Source organism: Tamandua tetradactyla, chromosome 9 (assembly GCF_023851605.1).
Source record: "Tamandua tetradactyla isolate mTamTet1 chromosome 9, mTamTet1.pri, whole genome shotgun sequence".
In the NCBI taxonomy this organism is placed as follows: domain Eukaryota; kingdom Metazoa; phylum Chordata; class Mammalia; order Pilosa; family Myrmecophagidae; genus Tamandua; species Tamandua tetradactyla.
This window is the reverse complement of record NC_135335.1, coordinates 111,635,213-111,656,807: the sequence shown is the minus strand read 5'-3', so window position 1 is coordinate 111,656,807 and position 21,595 is coordinate 111,635,213. Positions and strand designations below refer to the sequence as shown.

General features: G+C 37.5%; 1 protein-coding gene across 12 annotated transcripts in view; it reads right to left on the bottom strand.

The window, feature by feature from the left end:
• Nucleotides 1-21,595, bottom strand: part of RNF180 (ring finger protein 180) — a 337,143-nt gene that overhangs the window by 278,633 nt on the left and 36,915 nt on the right. For 7 of the 12 annotated variants that reach the window (XM_077117280.1, XM_077117281.1, XM_077117286.1 and 4 more), the window contains one exon: nucleotides 21,138-21,272. The exons of 1 other annotated variant lie outside the window; for it this stretch is intronic. In XM_077117280.1, the coding sequence (XP_076973395.1) occupies nucleotides 21,138-21,272 (135 nt within the window). Of the gene's footprint in view, nucleotides 1-21,137; nucleotides 21,576-21,595 lie in introns of those variants that run through there. 4 more of the 12 variants (XM_077117279.1, XM_077117288.1, XM_077117278.1 and 1 more) reach the window with 2 other exon arrangements.

The following is a 21,595-nucleotide window of genomic DNA, read 5'->3' as shown; positions in this document are numbered from 1 at the left end:
GATTCCTAAAAGTAAAACTAAAACTACAAAGCTTCTAAAAGAAAACACAGGACAAATCTTTGCAACCTTGGATAGGTAAAATATTCTTGTTACATAAAAGCATAGACGGAAAAAATTTTAAAAAATCAAAATTAAAACCAACTAGTCTTTGAAAGACATCATTTAAAAAGTGAAAACACAATTCAATGATCAATAAGAAAACTTTTGCAAAACCTACATCCTATAAGAATGTTTTAATCAGAATACACACACACATACACATATATATAAAAAACTCTAAAAACTTAAGAAGAAAACACAATAAAAAACTAAGCAAAAGATCTGAACGCACTTCACAAAAGATATAATGATACTCAATAAACACATGAAAAGAGACACATCATTACTCACCAGAGAATAAGTTTCAAATTAAAACTATAAGATTAAAACCACTGTACATCCATTACCATAGCCAAAATCAAAGAATATCAATATTGACAATATTAGTATTAACAAAGATGTAGAAAAACTGAAGCTCTCATACATTGCTCGGGGGAATGCAAAGTGATACAGTCGTTTTAGAAAGGTGTCAGTTTCTTTAAAAGTTATGCCTATATTTACATAAGACCTAGTGATTCCTAGTAATATCCAGGAGAAATGAAAATAGAGGCCCATACTTATAAATGTTCATAACAACTTTATTTATTGCAACTAAAAGCTGGAGACACCCCAGATGTCCCTGAACTAGTGAATGAAAAACTATGGTGTCAATACAATGGAGTACTACACAGTATTAAAAAGAAATGAGCTATTGATATATGCAATAATATGGATCAATATAAAAAATTTTACACTGAGTATAAAAATCCAGACATAAAAGTATACGTACTAAAAAAAAAGTATATATACTACATGATTCTACATATATGCAACTCTAGAAGAGAAAGAAGGCTCAACATCTTGATAATGGTGGTGATTATATGATTATGTGTACATGTGTCCAAAAACTCACTGAAGTGTGCATTTTATTATATATAAATTATACCTTATTAAAGCCGATTTTAAAATCAAAACTAATAAAATAACAAAGAAAAATAATGAAAAGATTATTTTATGCAAATCATAAAAATTTCTCCCACCCACAAAAAATTACCAAGAATAGGGCTCATCACTTCACAAACTACAAATAATTCTGACAGCAAGACACTGTATACTTTTTTCACAAGTACCTTGGAGAAACAAAATACCAAAAAACTCTCCAGATCACATTATTGAGTAAACAAAGCTTTATGGAAAAGCTTTTGAATTTTATCTTAATATTTGCAGAAATTAAGTTATTCGGGGCATTCTACAATTGAAGCTGGTTCTTTAAATAAATTTACCAACCTGTTGGATAAACTGAGCAAGAGGCGGCTGTATTTCCGGGCAGGTCTAGGTTCATGGATAAGTATGTGACAAACTAGCAGATTTTTTGACAAGTATATATCTGCTAATGACTTGACCTAAACTTCCCTCCTTAAAGGGAATTTAAAAGAAATTTTAAAATTGCTTTTATTTTGACAAAGATGATAGTTAAAACTAGAGGGTTTTGAAAGTGATCAGGAGTCAGACTAAGAGAGACTAAAAACTGCAATTAACCTAACTGGAGCCAAAGACCAAATTGAATTTTGATCTAAATAGAACAGGATGCTCTATGTGCAGGATGCTCTACATGCAAGAGGCTATGGTCATTCATATTTAATCATTTATGCAGCAGAACTGGTAGATTCTACTACTAACCCAGTCCAACAGATGGGGAAACGATAACCTAGAAGAAATAATTAAGTCACCCAAACTGACAGCTAACAAGTAGCAGATTCACTTGGAATTTGAGGGCAGACAGTCTGGAAAAGCACCGTATTCTTAATTACTGGGGACCTGGGGTCACAGGATGAAACCACTCTACACAGAAAACCCTTACGTTTCCTTCAAAGAACTCAAGATCAGTCTCTTCAATTTTAGCAAAAGAAGAAAAACAAGTTACAATCAGTCTCTACTTGTTGAGCAGCAAGCAAAGTATCTGAAAACAAGCAAACACCCTTGGTCCAAATGCATAGTACAAATGCTAATAGATGTTATGAGAATCACCTCCTACATGGATAAATTCTGGTTCTGTCTCATTGTTCAGTCAGTGCTAATTCCAGTGCTTCAAATTTAGGTATTCTAAGAAATCTGTGAATGTCAGTTTCTACAGAAAGTTTGACATAGAACAGCAACATTCTGATAAGTTTAGGTTTCTTTTCTTTTTTTAATATTTTAATTGACAAATATTCACACACATACAGTCCATAAATGGTGTACAATCAATGACTCACAATATCATCACTTAGCTGTGCATTCATGACCATGATTATTTTTCGAATATTTGCATCAATCCAGAAGAAATCAAAAGGAAAAGGGAAAACTCATACATCTCTTACCTCTCATTAACCACTAGTATTTCAATCTACTCAATTTCTTTCATACCTTATCCCCCCTATTATTTACTTTTTATCCAATTTAAAAAAATTTATCTGTCGATACCCTGGATAAAAGTAGCAGCAGACATAAGGATTTCACAACCACACAGTCACACTGTAAAAGTTATATCATTATACAATTGTCTTCAAGAATCAAGGCTACTGGAACACTGCTCAACAGTTTCAGGTATTGCTCTCCAGCCACTCCAAAACACCATAAACTAAAAAGGGATATCTACATAATGCATAAGAATAAACTCCAAGAAAACCTCACCACTCTGCTGGAAATCTCTCAGTCACTGAAACTTTATTTTTAGTCTCATTTCTCTCTTCCCCCTTTTGGTCAAGAATGCTTTCTCAAACCCGTGACTCTGTGAGTTCTGTCCCACGTTGCCAGGGAGATTTATAACCCTGGAAGTCATGTCCCATATAGGAAGGAGGGCAGTTAGTTCACCCACCAAGTTACCTAGAGAGGGAGGCCACATCTGAGCAACAAAAGGGGTTCTCCGGGGTGACAATAAGGCATAATTTTAAGTAAGCTTAGCCTATCCTTTGCAGGAGTAAGTTTCATAGGGGCAAACACCAAGACTGAGGGCTCAGCCTATTGACTTGGTTGTCCCCACTGCTTACAAGAATATCAGAAATTTGCCAAATAGTGAAGTTGAATATTTCCTTCTTTCCCCAAGAAGGAACTTTGCAAATACAGTCCCCAAGGGGACTTTGCAAATACTTCTTTATCCACTGCCCAAATTACTTGGGATATGTTGGGAAATCACACTAACCTGAACAAACCAAGATCTGATGCCCTGTTCAAGATTCCATGTACTTATGGTGTTCAACCAAACTGACAATAAAAGATAAATTATGTAATGCACTACACAAAATATAAATTTTGCACCAACTAAACATCTCTCCTTTGGTCTTATACAGAAGTTAAAATTTTTAAATATGATGGTTTCAAACTTTAACCTGTATTCTGATCTATCCCTGTCCTATTCAAATCTCTAGCCAATGTCTGATCCGTTTCAACTTTTTAAACAATTCTTGTATGGGGTAATGCTGACTTTCACAGCTTCAAAGCTCTGAGTCTCTAGTGTCACATAAATACCCGAAGTTTCTGGGAATAACCAGGTTATATACAAACAGTGTACTATCTCAGAATTTAAACAGTTAACAACTCCTGAATATTTGTGACTGCTGTCAAAGCTTACAACCTAAGACTCTTTACAATAGGCACCAACCATAACAACCCAGGCTTTCGACTTCAGTTTACCAAGTTTTTATACTACACTTAGTCCTATGAGTGAGGCATGATATTTGTCTTTCTGTTTCTGACATTTCATTCAACATACAGTACTTAAAGTTCATTCACCTGTGCATGCCTCCCAACTTCATTTCCTCTTGAAGACATTCAGTAGTCTGTTGTATGTATACACCACAGCTCCCCCTTCCATTCCTCAGTCCTTGTACCCTTAGGCCACCTCCACCCATTGTGGATCAGGAACACTGCCGTCATAAACAACAATGTGCAACTATCCACTCCTGGCTCCACACTAATTTCTTCCAGGTATGTACTGAGCAACAGGGTGGCAGGATCATATGGCAACCCCACCCCTAGCCTCCTGTGGAACCACCACACTGCCCTCAAAGGGGCTGCACCTCTCAGTTTCCCTACCAACAGTGAATAGGGACATCTTTCTCCCCATTTTCACTAGCACTAGTTTCTCTTGCTTCATTTTTAAACACCTTTATTCACACATCATATAATCCAACTTAAATGCCTTCACGACCATTATCTATATGAAGACATTTCCTTTTCTTCCACAAAGAATCCATACCCCTAACCCATGCCCCACCTCTCACCGTTGACATTTAATGTTGGCAAAAAGTCTTTGTTACATTCATTAGAAGCACATTACACTGTTACTGTTGACTATAGACAATAGCTTGAATTAATTGTACTTTTTCCTGTTCATCATCTATTTTTCCTCACACAAAAACTTCTTTTATTTGTACATTTAACCAACGTCATTTTCAACTCTAGGCATTCTTAAGATATAATGTCTCAGTTATTATCCTCTGTTCTTTTGGTATCTTAAGGGACCCTAGCCCTTCTCCCTCAACCACACTCACATTTAGTTTTATTCAGTATACGTACATTGTGAAACAATCAGGTAGCACTGTGTTATCCATTACTGAATTTTTACAATCAGTCATGTTGCACATCAGTCACGTTGCACAATCCATATTCCTTCAGCACTAAATGCCCAATCTCTACCCTATTTCTATCTCTAGATAACCTATGTTCTTAAATTCAACTCTCGAAGTTCACTCATTAATGTTAATATTAGTGAGACTATATAGTATTTGTCCTTTTGTTTCTGCCTAATTTCACTCAATATAATGTCTTCAAGGTTCATCCACATTGATACATGTTTCATGACTTTATTCTGTCTTCCAGCTGCATAATATTCCATCATACGTATATACCACAGTTATTTAACCACTTGTCCATTGATGGACGTTTGTACTGTTTCCATCTCTTGACAATAATAAATAATGCTGCTATAAACATCTGTCTGCAAATGTCTGTTTGCGTCCTTGCCTTCGGTTCCTCTGAATAGATACCTAGTAATGGGATTGCTGGATCATATGGCAACTCTATACTTAGCTTTCTGAGGAACCACCAACTGCCTTCCAGAGTGGTTGTGCCATTTTACATTCCCACCAACAGTGAATAAGTGTGCCTCTTTCTCCACATCCTCTCCATCACTTGTCATTTTCTGTTTTTTTGATAATGGCTATTCTGGTGGGTGTCAGATGATGTATCATTGTGGTTTTGATTTCACTTCCCTAATAGCCTGTGAAGTTGTGCATCTTTTCATGTGCCTTTTAAAGCCATTTTTATTTCCTCTTCTGAGATGTGTCTGTTCATGCCTTTTGCTCACTTTTTAATTGGGATGTTTGTCTTTTTGTTGTTGAGTTGAAGAATCTCTTTATATATTCTGGATACTAAACCCTTATCTGACATATGGTTTCCAAATATTATCTCCCATTGAGTAGGCTGCCTTTTTACTTTTTTGACAAAGTTCTTTGATACTCAAAATGTTTAATTTTGAGGAGCTCCCATTTACCTATTTCTTTCTTTCCTTGCTCATGCATTGGTTGTAAGGTCTAGGAAACTGCCTCTTATTATAAGATGTATAAGATATTTCCCTACATTTTCCTCTAGAAGTTTTATAGTCTTAGCTCTAACGTCTAAGTCTTTGATCAAATATAAGTTCATTTTTGTATAGGATGTGAGATATGGATCCTCTCTCATTCTTTTGCATATGGATCCAGTTCTGCAAACACCATTTATTAAAGAGGCTGCTCTGTTCCAGCTGGGTTGGCCTGACAGCCTTATCAAAGATCATTTGTCCACAGATAAGAGGGTCTATTTCTGAACTCAAATTGAGTCCATTGGTCAACATATCTATGTTTATGCCAGTATCATGCTGTTTTGACCACCGTAGCTTGATAATATGCTTTAAAGTCAGGTAGTTTGAGACTTCCCACTTTATTTCTCTTTCTCATGATATTTTTAGCTATTCGGGAAACCCTGTCCTTCCAAATAAATTTGGTTATTGTTTTCTCTTTTTCTGGTTTTTCTTTTTCTGCAAAGTAAGCTGTTGGGATTTTAATTGCTACTGCATTGCATCTATAGATCTATTTGGGTAGAACTGACATCCATATTTAGTCTTCCAATCAATGAACATAATATGCCCTTCTTAGGTCTTCCATGATTTCTTTTAGCAATTTCTTGTAGCCTTCTGCACATATGTCTTTTGTATCCTTAGTTAAATTTATGCGTAAATATTTGATTCTTTTCACTGCTATTACAAATGGTATTTTTTTCTTGATTAACTCCTCAGATTGCTCAAATGATTTTTAGGCACTGATCTTGTCCCTTGCCACTTTGCTGTACTCATTTCTTTTCTCTAGTAGCTTTGCTGTAGATTTTTCTGGATTTTCACATATAGTATCATATCATCTGCAAAGAGTGAGAGTTTACTTTTTCCTTTCCAATTCGAATGCCTTTTATTTCTTTTTCTTGTCTAACTGCTCTGACTAGAATTTCCAGCACAAAGCTGAATAACAGTAATGACAGTGGGCATCCTTGTCTTGTTCCTGATCTTAGAGGGAAAGCTTTCAGTCTTTTCCCACTGAAGAGGATGTTAGCGGTGGGTTTTTCATAAACTCCCTTTATAATGCTGAGGAAATTCCTTTCTATTAGTAATCTTTGAAGTGTTTTCACCAGGAAGGAATGCTGAATTTCGTCAAATGACTCTTCTGTATCAGTTGATATGATTATGAGAATGCTTGGTAGAATCCACATGTGAAGACATCTGGTCCTGGACTTACCTTTTTTGGAAGCTTCTTGATGACTGAATCAATCTCTTTACTTGTGATTGGTTTGAGGTCTACTATTTCTTCTCAAGTCAATGTTGAGTGTTCATGCCTTTCTAGGAAATTGTCCATTTCATCTATGTTGTCTAGTCTATTAGCATATAGTTGCTCATAGTATCCTCTCATTATCTCCTATATCTCTGTGAGGTCAGTGATTATGCTCCCTCTTGCATTTCTGATTTTATTTATTTGCATCCTCTCTCTCGCTCTTTTTGTCAACCTAGCCAAGGGTGCATCAATTTCACTGATTTTCTCAAAGAACCAACTTATGGTTTTGTAGATTTTCTCGATTCTTTTCATGTTTTCATTTCATTTATTTCTGTTCTAAGTTTTATTTCTTTCCCTTTGTTTGTTTTGGGATTAGTTTCCTGTTCTTTCTCTTGTTGTTCCAAGTGAACAGTTAATTCCTCGATTTTTGCTCTTTCTTCTTTTTTAATATAGGCATTTAAGGCAATAAATTTCCCTGTCAGCACTGTCTTGGCTGAATCTCATAAATTTTGATATGTTGCTTTTTCATTTTCATTTGCCTTGATATATCTACTGATTTCTCTTGTAATTTCTTCCTTGACCCACTGGTTGTTTAAGAGTGTGTGGCTTAGGGGCGGGCCGCGGTGGCTCAGCGGGCAAAGTGCTTGCCTGCTATGCCGGAGGACCTCGGTTCGATTCCCGGCCCCAGCCCATGTAACAAATACGGAGAAACAGAATACAATAAAACAAGAAAATGTTTAAAGATGTTTCCCTTTCTTCCTTCCTTCCTTCCTTCTATCCTTCCTTCCTTCTCTCTGTCTTTCCTTTAAAAAAAAAAAAAAAAAAAAAAAAAAGAGTGTGTGGCTTAGGATTGAGAAAATCTTCTCGACCGAAAGGGAGAAGAGAGAATCAGGTAAAATAAAGTGTTGCTGCCTGAAGAGATTTCAAATGGAGTCGAGAGGTTATCCTGGAGGTTATTCTTACACATCATACAGATATCCCCTTTTTAGTTTAAGGTGTATTAGACAGGCTAGAGGGAAGTGCCTAAAATCTTAAAGCTGTGTTCCAGTAGCCACGTTTCTTGAAGATGATTGTATAATAATATAGCTTATATAATGTGACTGTGTGATTGTGAAAATCTTCTATCTGATGCTCCTTTTATCTACAGTATGGACAGATGAGTAAAACATATGAATTAAAACTAAATAATTAGAGGAACAAATGTGAAAATTAAAAAATATATATATTGGGTAGATGGAAATAACTAGTGGCCAATGAGAAGGAGGGGTGAAGGGTATGGTAAGTATGAGTTTTTTCTTTTTATTTCTTTTTTCTGGAGTGATGCAAATGTTCAAAAAATGATCATGGTGATGAATATACAATTATGTGATGACACTGTGAGCCACTGATTGTATACCATGTATGGGATGTTTGTATGTTAAGAATGCACGTGCGTGTACATTGTTTTATACATTTTTTTTTTTAAAGTGTGTGGTTTAGTCTCCATACATTTGTGAACTGTCTGGCCCTATGCCTGTTATTGATATCCAACTTCATTCCACTATGATCTGAGAAAGTATCATTTATGAGTTCAAGCTTTTAAAATATATCAAGACTTGCTTTGTGACCCAGCATATGGTCTATCCTTGAGAATGATCTATACGCACTTGAGAAAAATGTGTATCCTGTTGTTATAAGGTGCAATGTTCTGCAAATGTCTTTTAAGTCTAGCTCATTTATTCTATTATTCATTTCTTATTGCTCCTCTGTCTAGATGTCTATCCATTGATGAAAGAAGGAAATTGAAGTCTGCAACTATTGTGATAGAGGTGTCTACTTCTCCCTTCAGTGCTGGCCTCACGTATTTTGAAGCAATCTGGCTTAGTGCCTAGATATTTATGATTGTTATATCTTCTTGGTGAATTGTTCCTTTTATTAATATATAGTGTCCTTCTTTGAATCTTTTATTTGCTTTACATTGGAAATCTAATTTGTCAGATATTAGAATGGCTACTCCTGCTCTTTTCTGATTGCTGTTTGCATGAAATATCTTTTCCCAATATTTCACTTTTAACCTATTTTTGTCCTTTGGTCTAAAGCAAGTCTTCTATAGACATCATATAGATGAGTCCTGATTTTTAATCCATTCTGCCAGTCTATGTCTTTTTACTGGGGAGTGCTCTAGTTTGCTAGCTGCCAGAATGCAATATACCAGAAACAGAATGGCTTTTAAAAAGGGGAAGTTGGTAAGTTGCTAGTTTACAGTTCTAAGGCCAAGAAAATGTCCCTATTAAAACACGTCTATAGAAATGTCCAATCTAAGGCATCCAGGGAAAGATACCTTGGTATCAGGGTTTCTCTCTCAAGTAGAAAGGCATTTGGAGAGCACGGTCAGGGTTTCTCTCTCATCTAGAAAGGCACATGGCAAACACAGTCAGGATTTCTCTCTTGGCTGGAAGGGCACGTTACGAACATGGTGTCATCTACTAGCTTTCTCTCCTGGCTTCCTGTTTCATGAAGTTCCCCAGGAGGCATTTTACTTCTTCATCTCCAAAAGTCACTGGTGGTGGACTCTCTGCTTCATGGTGTTGTGGCGTTCTCTGCTCTCTCAGATTCTCCAAAATGTTTCCTTATAGGATTCCAGTAAACTAATCAAGACCCACCCAAATGGGTAGAGACATGCCTCCACCTAATCCAGCTTAACAACCACTCTTGATTAAATCACAACTCCCAGGAGATGATCTAATTACAGTTTCAAACGTACAATACTCAATAGGGATTAGAATGAATGGCTGCCTTTACAAAATGGGATTAGCATTAAAACATGGCTTTTCCAGGGTACATACATCATTTCAAACCAGCACATTCCACCCTCTGGACCCTAAAAAAGCCATATTTTCCCCATATACAAAATACATTCATTCCACAACAACATCAGAAATCCTTAAATCATTTCAGTAGCAATACAAATGAAATACAAAGTTAGAAACAGCACAAACTCTTAAAGTTAGTTACAAGCATGGCCTGTTCTAAGACGAAGTTCCCCTCTAGCTCTGGACCTATAAAAACTCAAAACAAGTTATTTTCTGCCAACATACAAAGGAGGAACATTCATAGGGTACATATACCCATTTCCACAGGGAGGAAGGAACACAGGAGTCACCAGACCCATACAGTTTCAAAAATCCACAGGGTAAAGTCCATAAGATTTCAAAGTCTGCGAGTCATTTATCTTCAGGGCTTTAGAAAGCGGCAGTCCCACCCTTTCCAAGGGCCTACGCAGAGGCCTGCCTCTCTCCAAATGCAACCTTGGGGGATACTGGGGAGAATACCTTTTACTTGGCTCCACCCTCTCCAAGGATCAGGGTCACACCAAGGCTGTCTGCCACCTCCAGGGCACATGGTCAACCCCTTCATGTGGAGGCAGTCAGGCTCTCCCCAAACCCCAAGGAATGTGCTTCACCATCTCCAAGGCCTGAGGCAGCATGACTCTTCCACTGCAATGAGGAGAAAGGCCCATCCTCTGCCTTTGGGGCAAACTCACCCTCTGCACGAGCTTGGGTGGGTCCACTCTTCTGACCCGGGGCTTTTTTTACTTCAGACCTCAGCCTCCATGGTTTTGCCTCTAAAGTTATTTTTCTTCCAATGTGTCCCTTCTCTGAGCCCCCCAGCAGCTCTGTTTATACAGGTCCCACAGCACTCTCATTGGGTTTCAATGCAGTAGCCTTGGGTCATGCCTGTCAGACATAAGGGGTTTCCACAAATGCTTCCTGGATAACTCCATGTCCAATCCTGGCTTTCTCTGAAATGGCTGACTGGTTCCACGTTTGGCCAAATTCTCACATCAGGCACCATTCTTTGGGTCTCCCTTCCTGGAGGCCCAGAATTCTTCAGAACATCAGTTTGTGGTTTCTTTGTACCCAAGAGTTCAGTTCTCAGTTTCTCTCTTTTCTGTCGCATTTCACTGTAAGCTGCAAGGAGAAACCAGGCTGCACTTTCCACATTTAATTTGGAGACCTCTTCTGCTAAATATACAAGTTCATAGCATGTGTTGGATAGCTTTTCTCTTGCTGCTTTCAAAATTCTCTTTTCCTTTGATATCTGCAATCTGATTAGTAAGTGTCTTGGACTTACTATGTCTATTTGGATCTCTCCTGTTTGGGGTACCCTGCACTTCTTGGATTTGTAATTTTATGTCTTTCAGAAGAGATGGGAAATATTCAGTGATTATTTCCTCCATCACTCTTTATGCTCCTTTTCCCTTCTTTTCTCCTTCTGGTGCACCTACAACATGTATAATTGTGTGCTTCATGTTGTCATTCAATTCCCTGAGGTCTCTCATATTTTTCCACTTTTCCCCCTATATTTTCTTTTATGTGTCAGATTTCAGATGTCAGTCCTCTAGTTCATTAATCCTTTTCCTGCCTCTTCAAATCTATTGTTTCAGATTTCCATTTTTATATCTCTCCTATTGTGCCTTTCATTCCCCTAAGTTCTGGGATTTGTTTATACAATCTTTCACGTTCTTTTTGTTTGCCCAATGTCTTCTTTTTATCTTCCCCCAACTCATTCATTTGATTTTTTATGACATTTTGCATGTCTGTTTGAACATCCTGAATTATTTGTTTCAACTCCTGTATCTCATTTGAAGTGCTGGTTTGTTCCTTTGAGCCATTATCTTTGATTTTCTTAGTATGAATCATTATTTTTTGCGGAGCCTAGGAACTTGATCTCCATATTAGTTTATTCTGGAGGTTGTTTCCACTCTTTACCCTGGTATTCTCTTGCTGGATGGCTTTGTTCTCTAGCTGATCCTTCACATTCAGTTCAACTTATTCTGTATCTCTAGCAGAGGTTCTGTTCAGCTAATCAGAATTTTTCAATTCTTGTTTTTTTGTTTCTTGTCCTGCCTATATGGAGCATCTTTTTTTTTTTCTGCAGTGGGGCTATTCAGATATTATAGACCCCAGTCAGATTTCCCATACCAGACAGGCCCACATCTCAGGAGGAAAGAGCAGCAAGCATCACTTTTCCCTAAGAGTGAGACCCAGCAGGTGGTCAGATATCCTCTGAAGCCTCTACACACTGTACTTTTCCTATTCTGCCCAAACGTGATGCTTGTCTGCCTGTGGTTTCCCACCAGTTAAAAGTGATGCGGCGTCTTTAATTTTAGCAGAATCTCCCTACCTGGCATGTGGTTGACACAGAGGCTGCAGGAGCAGGTGGGCTTTAATTGCTTTCTGTTTTCCAGTCCCTAGGGACTGAATAGCTTGAAGGAGGGATTCTACTTGAGCTATGCCCCACCCCCTTTTTTGGGGGGAAAGATACACCCTTTAAAGAATTAACTCCTATCATCTGACTACCTTGTCTCTCAGACAAGTTTAATTACAGGCAGTGCTGGAGCCTGAGCATGTTTCCAGTTCCATCTAATGAGCTGTTTAGGAAATACAAAAAAAAAAAAAAAAAAAAAGTAAAAATCTTTTTCAGAGCCAGAGCCCCACTCCTCAGGTTTGTCAACCAAGAGCTTGAGTTGGTAAGTGGCTGTATGTATCTCCAGGTTCTACATGCTCCCTTTTCTTCAGGCCCAATCCTTTTCCAGTACTTTGTTCTATGCAACTCAAAAAGCCTCTTGTTTTTTTGTTTGTGTGTTTGTCTTTCGTTTTTTTGTCAGCCCCACCCCCTCTCTGCACGAACAAAAACTCCTAGTTCCTTTAGGGCTTATTCCAAATTTATCTGTGCTGGGGGCCTGTTTCAGTAGTTAGAATTCGTTAATTAATTCTGCAACTGGAGCTTGGTTGAGCTAAGCCCTTGCTGCTAGCCAAGTCTTTTCCTTTTCCCTTGGGTAATCAAGCCTGCTGGGCCTGTGGGGGAGGGGTGTCAACCTTGGCAGCTTGGGGGGCTTACAGTTCTGTGTGAGATCTCAACCATCCCAACTGGTCCAGTCTGGTGGACGCTGTGTGTCCAGTCACGGAGGTCCCCCCAGCAGCTTGGGGGGCTTACAGTTCTGTGTGAGGTCTCAACCATTCCACCTGGTCCCGTCTGGTGTATGCTGTGTGTCCAGTCACGGAGGTTCCCCCAGCAGCTTGGGGGGCTTACAGTTCTGTGTGAGGTCTCAACCATTCCACCTGGTCCCGTCTGGTGGACGCTGTGTGTCCAGTCACGGAGGTTCCCCCAGCAGCTTGGGGGGCTTACAGTTCTGTGTGAGGTCTCAACCATCCCAACTGGTCCAGTCTGGTGGACGCTGTGTGTCCAGTCACGGAGGTCCCCCCAGCAGCTTGGGGGGCTTACAGTTCTGTGTGGGGTCTCAACCATTCCACCTGGTCCCGTCTGGTGTATGCTGTGTGTCCAGTCACGGAGGTTCCCCCAGCAGCTTGGGGGGCTTACAGTTCTGTGTGAGGTCTCAACCATTCCACCTGGTCCCGTCTGGTGTATGCTGTGTGTCCAGTCACAGAGGTTCCCCCAGCAGCTTGGGGGGCTTACAGTTCTGTGTGAGGTCTCAACCATTCCACCTGGTCCCGTCTGGTGGACGCTGTGTGTCCAGTCACGGAGGTTCCCCCAGCAGCTTGGGGGGCTTACAGTTCTGTGTGAGGTCTCAACCATCCCAACTGGTCCAGTCTGGTGGACGCTGTGTGTCCAGTCACGGAGGTCCCCCCAGCAGCTTGGGGGGCTTACAGTTCTGTGTGAGGTCTCAACCATTCCACCTGGTCCCGTCTGGTGTATGCTGTGTGTCCAGTCACGGAGGTCCCCCCAGCAGCTTGGGGGGCTTACAGTTCTGTGTGAGGTCTCAACCATTCCACCTGGTCCCGTCTGGTGTATGCTGTGTGTCCAGTCACGGAGGTTCCCCCAGCAGCTTGGGGGGCTTACAGTTCTGTGTGAGATCTCAACCATCCCAACTGGTCCAGTCTGGTGGACGCTGTGTGTCCAGTCACGGAGGTCCCCCCAGCAGCTTGGGGGGCTTACAGTTCTGTGTGAGGTCTCAACCATTCCACCTGGTCCCGTCTGGTGTATGCTGTGTGTCCAGTCACGGAGGTTCCCCCAGCAGCTGCTCCGTACATTCCTGGCTATTAGCTGCTCTGGAGGATGAACTAACCTCACTATGCTGCCCTCTTGCCCCTCATCCTGAATTTCTCTTTTGATAAGTACTAATAATTACCTAGATCAAGATCATCAGCTCTGTAAAGGGCCATTCTAGAGCAGGGTTCTTAGAATATGGTCACTAGATCACCAATATCAGAGGCACTTACTAAAAATGTATTTCCTAAGCCACATCCTAGAGTGAGTACACTCTAAACTCCTACTTATGCTTCTCACATACACTGAAATTAAGAACCCAGAGACTTTTTTTTAATGCTTGACTTTGTGTTTCTGCCATCCACCTTTTCCAACATTTTAAGTCTGACAGTGATTAATTTGCAATAAGAGTTCAGTGATTACTGACCTTTATCTCTAACACATACGTAAGTTAGCATGACCTGGATAAAACACTAAACTGAAGATCCTCTCCAAATGCCAACTGCTCTCTCAAGAAGTTTGAGAAGGATACCTTTGAAGATGAAATACACCGGCAAAAGATGGAACAAATCTGCTGCCATTTAACATACATATATATATGTACATAAGCTTTAAATGTTTTAAATGCTTTATATTGCTCCAAATTTAAAATACCAATTCTGATATGTCACCTGTAAATAAAAAAAAAAAAAAAAGAGGGAAATCAGTCACAACAACTGACACAAGTGGAAGAAGAATAAAGGGCTGGGTTGGGGTGTATACTGTTCTGTTTCCTTTTTCTGAAAACTCAGATATGGAGCTCAAAAGAAAGACAACCACAGTAAACATAGAAGGCTCAATTACAAATGAGACTACGAACTATTTTGTATTTACACACACACACACACACACACACAATCATACAGTCACAGCCACAGTCTTAGGAAAAAATATACAGCTGTTACTTAGAGGCAAAAATAGGACATACAAACTATTAAATTAAGTTTGTAAGTTTTATTTCACTTAATTTTTTTGAAAGTCATGCAAATTTACAACAAAACAAGTTTTAACATACAAATTCTTAAATGAATTATGAAATTGGAAGCAACAAGACTTGTGGAATTTTAAGCCTTTGAAGTACTGGCACAAATTATCTCCTTAGGAAAAAGTAAACTAAAAATTGGAAAAAATGTTTTAACAGGATTAAAATATTACTAAACAGATTTTCATGTCTTTAATTTAGCATGTTAAGGAAGGAGGAAATCAAGAAATAATTCAACCACTTCCACTTCAAAGCTGTCAGAAAAATGATGACATAAAATGTTAGTACATGAAATTATATGATCAAGCAGCAGGGGGAGCTAATACATTGTTAGTTTATTTTTTCTTTAATGTTAGAGGATGTTTTAAGTTGCTGTGTACAACAGGAACACAAAATTTGTAAATTATAAATTTAAAAGAGCTACAGATTCATTCCATCTTTTGTCAATGTATTTTATCTTAGAAAGTGTTCTTCTCAAACTTTTTGAGAGAGTAGTTGGCATTCAGAGAATATATGAAAAACATACATAGGAGTTTAGAGTGTATTCACTTTAGGATGTGGCTCATGAAATACATTCTTAGTAAGTGCCGCTGGTGTTGGTGATCTACTACTTCCACAGCTTCACCGAACACTTATGTGCTGATGACTCTCAAATCCTTCTTTAGTTCAGATCTCTGATCTGAATTCCATATCCATAGTACCAGTAGCCTCCTAGATAACTCTACAACGGTGTGTTTACATGTTTGAACATGTAAACTTGACATGTTCAAAACTGCAACAATATATCTGCTCTACATCAATCCCAGTAAGTTGATCCTCTTGTGCAATGCAGTTTATTCAGCACCAACAGAAGTCTAAACCCAGTTCACCCACCACCCAGACTCTCATTTCCATAGTACTCAGTATACTCCAATTAGACTTAATCCTATACCCCTCCCTACCCTCTCAATCACTTTCTCTGTGCCTTCTGGGACTCAAGCTTTATCATCAGCAAACTCCCAAATATTCTCAACGTCTTTCCTGAAAACTCCCTTCACTATCTTGCTCTAACTAAAACTGAAGACATTCCGCCCCCTGCTGACATCACATAGGGAAACTATTTCTCTTACTTCATTGTTAGGTTTTTAGGGTTTCTGTTGTAATTTTTGGTTTGGTTTCAGATTTTGCTTACACTACATGTATGTATCTCAGGCCTAAAGGTACTTTGGGTAGAAGCCCCGTTTCTCCCTGTGGACACTGCAGAATGTTTCAAAATTCCACTCTAGTTTTCCGGTCATATGCCCTACCACATGTCATCAGCTGGAAAACTGAAGTTCAAATGTCCCAGATCCCCTTACAACTCTAGTTCCACATACAACCTACCTTCCACCAAGCTGATATACCTGCTCAATATCTGGAAAGCAGAAGGGATGACTATATTGTACCATTTAGTCCAGAAAACATGGTTTTGAAGGTAAGTGATTATTTTGCAGCCAAGGTTGCAGTAGTCTCATTATCCAGTACCCAGCTTTGTGAGTGCTGAGAGGCAGAAAATGAGACTCTCATTTTCCTGGTACTGATAAAGGCAAAACAAATGTGATCCTGGGGTCACTAATTTGGATGCTAGTCCCCTACTTTCCTGAACCTCTAGGTTGTTCTAAGGGTCATTTCATGTCTATACGTAAAAAGTAAGATACATTTTTTTCCTTATCCTGCTCAGGGCCTGCTCAAGGTGGAGAGAGGAGTGCCCTGTATAAACCTGGATTTTAATCTCAGTGTAAGGGTGAATGAGAAATAAATCCACTGCTAGGGAGGACCAAAAGAAAACTTGCCTATCTCAACTTTGGTATTCAGTGGAAGCAAAGGAAAAAAAAATCTTAACTTTAGGGCAGAGAATTTCCTAAATAAAATGTATAAAACATAAAGGAAACAATAAATTAATCTGCACTGATATTAAGAACTTCAATTAACCAAAAAAAAAGAACTGAAAGACAAGTTATATAGACTAAAAGATATTTGCAATATAGGAACCAACAAAGAACTAGATTTTAGAAAATCAATACAAAACAACCAAATAGAAAACACAAATGGTCTCTGAGATGAGAAGATGCAGAATGTTGGTGAAGATGTGGAATCAAGGGAATACTCAACGACTTATGGAGACCGTCATTTGAAAAGTTTAGCACTATCCAGTAAAATCGAGCATTCTCTTATCCTGCAATGCCATTTCTAGTAGCATACACCTGCCCATATGTGTCAAGACATGGACAAAAAAGTTCATGGCAGCACTGTTTATAAGAGCAAAACAACTAGATACAACTCAAATATTTATTAAAAGTATAATAAATTATAAATTGCAGTATATTAATAAAATAGAATACTATATAGAAGAAAAAATACACTATAGTTACATTTCAATGAGTAAAAGCAGTAACTCTCAGAATAATAGCTATCTACAGTGTGATATCATTTACAGCAAGTTCAGAAATAGAAAATCTAAAAAAATGTGGGTGTCCATACACATATACATTATATACATACATACATATATATAATATATATAAAATATATGTATGTATTTATGTATATAATACACACACCACCAACACTTGTATTGATGTGGAAAATTTGTTATAATTGACGATATACTATTTTTGAAATGCTACTGATTTTTTAACAGTAGTTACATTTGTTCAATTGATGAAAGATTATTAATGTGGTACTATAACTACTGTCCATGGTTTATATAGGGTTACTTTTCCTCATATTCCTGACCTATTTTTCTTTCATGCATATCTTTATTTTATTAGTCATCTACCCATATGCTGGATAAAGGAAGTGTGAGTCACAAGGTTTTAAAATCACATGGTCACTCAATAAAAACTATATAGTCATACAATCATTATCAAAGATCAAGGCTGCTGGATCACAGTACAATTTCAGGTATTTCTTTCTGGCTTTTTTAATACACCAGAAACTAAAAAGAAATATTTATATAATGAGTTAGAGGTCATAATCATTTGCTATATTCTAATTTCTCAGATACAGCTCCTCCCTCTGATTTGAATATTCTTTCAATCTTCAGGGAAAGAGGGCAATGATCATTTTAACTTCTTCATAATGGAAAGGGTTGTTGATCGTACAGGATAGAGGAACGAAACTGGGTGATGTTCTTGGAGAGACTAGTACCTCTGAATTTCAGGACTTATCTAACACAGGAACAATGTGGAGGCCTTAAGTTTCTTAAAAAAATAAACTTACTAAGTGAAACTTTTTATAAAGTCTCAGTTGGAGCCCAGGGTATTCTCTTCGGTTTTCAGGAACACTGTTGGTTGGGCTTGGCATACTGTGGCAATTTGCAGTAACTAGCTGAAGCTTGCATAAGAATAACCTCCAGAATGACCTCTCAACTCTGTTTGAGATCTTTCAGTCACAAAAACTTTATTTTATTTCATCTCTTTTCCCCTTTTAAGTCACGAAGGCATTGTCAATTCCACAATTCAAGGGCTAACCTCATCTTTGGGAGTCATGTCTTACATTGCCAGAGAGTAGGTTCATCTTTAATATTTTTATGAAATGTACACATACACAAAAGCATGCGTAAAACATGTCTTTGTCACATAAAGAAGGATTTAGAGAAAAGCAAATATCAAAAAGCCATTACCCAACTTAAAAAATACATTACCACCACTTCAGAATCCCTCAGATCACTCTCTGACTACTTAATCCTCCTTCCCTCCAAGACCTAACCATGAGAATGAATTATTCCTTTGCCTTATTTTTAACAGTTTTTATATACATATACTTTATTTTATCTACATAATATATATTTTATGTACTACTTTTATACAATTATCTATTTTAATTTTATAAAATAGTTTATTTCAGTGGTTCACATATATTTTATGTAGACAAATATATTTTTTAATTTTATATATAAATCTATAGATTTATAGAGAGGGCAAATCAGTGGTTACCGCAAGGTTAGGGATTGGAACAGGGCAAATGAATATGACAGAACATTTTTGAGATAAACGGAACTGTTTTAAAAATGTATTGTGGTGGTAGCTGCATAACTCACACATTTACCAAAAAAATCACTGAACTGTATTCTTACAGTAGGTAAATTTTAAGTACAGAAATTATACTAATAAAGCTGTAATACATATACATAAACATTATAAATATCCGTTCACATGTTACCTCTTCTGGGAAGCCTTCACTGTCTACCACAGTCTGAAGTTTGTTTGCATTCCTCTATTATGGGAACTCTGCTTTCGACTAGAATCTAAAGCCCCTACGTGTACAGAATGTGCTTTTTCGATTCTGTATTGTTCCCTGCAACTATACTTGAAATCTTATTGCTCATTAAATATTTGTTTAAAGAATGAATAAGTAAGAGCTCTACAAGTAAATAAGGGGATTAGCTGCTCTACTGAGAAAGTATAAAATTATGTGATATTTGGAGAGACGAACAAGCAGTCTCCTGAGAGGTAGCAAAGAATAGTGAGGTTAAGAGCACAGCTCTGGATCCTCACAGCCCACATCCAATTGCAGCTCCACTGCTTAGCTGCAGTGTGGTGGCAAATTATTTAACCTTCTGTGCCTCAGTTTCCTTATCCCCTAAATGGAGATGGTAAGTTAGCTTCCTCTAAGAGGTACAGTATAGATTATTTTCCTCAAAGAAGTAGTGCAAGGAATAAATAATATAATAAATAAAGCATTTAAAATAGTGTTCAACAAATAAGTACATAAAAAGGTATCTCCATTACTGGTCACCAGGGAAATCTAAATTAAAACTATAATGGGATACCACAATGGGATACCAGAATAGCTGAAATTACAAAGATTGAAAATATCAAATGCTGACAAAGATGTGGCACAACTGTAATTCTTATATATTGCTGTTGGAAGTGAAGTAACTTTGGAAAACTACTAAATTTCTAAAACAATTAAATATGTACCTACCTTATGATCTCAAAATTTCATTCTTAGATATGTATCAAAAATAAATAACAGCACACAACTACAGAAAGACTTGTATAAGGATGGTGATATCAGCTTTTATTTTAATAGCCCAAGGGAAAAAGCCCAAATGTCTATCAGCAGAAAAAAATTAGTTGTGGTATATTCATACAATGAATGAACGAACAAACTATTGATACATGCAAAACCATTAGTGAATCTCAACAACTGAGAAAAATCAGTCACATGAGTCCACATGAATAAAGGTCAAGAACAGGCAAAACTACTCTATGGTGACAGAATTCAAAATAGGACTGCCTTGTGAGAGAAAGGGTATTAACTGGAAAAGGGTAGGAGAGAAAGTTTAGGGTAATGGAAATGTATATCTTGATTTGGTTTGTAGCAGGGTTGATAAAATTTAGCAAGCTGTATACTTTTTTTTTTAACTCTATGCAAATTATACCCAACAAAGTAACCTTAGCATGAAAAAAAAAGTTTTGCAATTAAAATTGTACATCACTTTTTTTTAAGTGCTTAGCATATAGTAATTATACAATAAGAGCTACTTTCAGCTAAGTTGGCTGTTTGTTGAAATAGAGAGGAAATCATCATGATTTAATGTGGCTGAGGTAATAGACAAGCAAACAACAAACAAACAAAAAACTGAGTATGTCTCTTGAACAAATGGAAGAAAGCATTGAGAAGTAACTGTAGCAACTGTCTGCTGAATTTGGAATTCCCTGCAAAGCCCAAGGATAAATTTCTAGTTTGCACCAGATCTGCCTTTTTGATATTGCTTTTAGAGAGGTTTAGAAATTTTATTTTGTTTTAAAAACATTTATTTACCCCGGATGACCAATCAAATGCTTTCAAATATTATCCAGCTTTTCTTGTGGGTTACTAGCCTTTGAACTGTACATGAGCTTTCTCCTTTAGGGACTGTATTTGAACATAGGGGATCCCGAATTTAATTCTGTGGTGATCATTAAAATTCACTCCTGGTAGAGATAAAAACCATCGATCAATATCATTAACTTATGTCTATAATACTCAAAACTTTATGGTCATGTTAATGTTTGCAGCTAAAGGTAAAATTAATTTTAACTGGAGAAGGTGGGGTACCTTTTAGATATTATTTTGGATGTTTTGAGGGGGTCAGGCAAAACAGAGTAAGAGCCTAATCAAGTGTAGAGAGCTCTGAGTGCATATGTGTCTATAGCATTCCTGTACTAGCAAATAGTCTGAAAAGTGCAGTCAGCAGTACTCACCTTAATCACCTGATTCCCATGGTATTTCATGAAACAACCAGAACTTGTTATACATTCTCTACATTTCCAACAATGAAGAATAGTTATTTCTTCTTCTTTATAATTTTTAGTTACCAATTCTTCAGTTCTTTTCATCTGTAGAAACATTAACACATTTTAGAATACTAAACTAACTTAAGTTTCTAAATGCTTAGCACAGCATAGTACATGTGGAGCAGAAGAAAGAGAACTATAGTTTATTGAGTTAACAAAAGCACTCTAGTTTGAAAATTCCATATGATTATGACGCATTATGTTAGCTACACCAGTTTATTTCCTATTTGCAGAGATCTTATATCTATTGCTTTCTATTTGTCCCTTACTAAAAGTAGTAAAAAGCAACTGCTGAAAAACCAAATAAGTTACTGCAGTCACTTTAAAAGAAATATAAGGAAGTACTATAAATATTTTTGTAAATA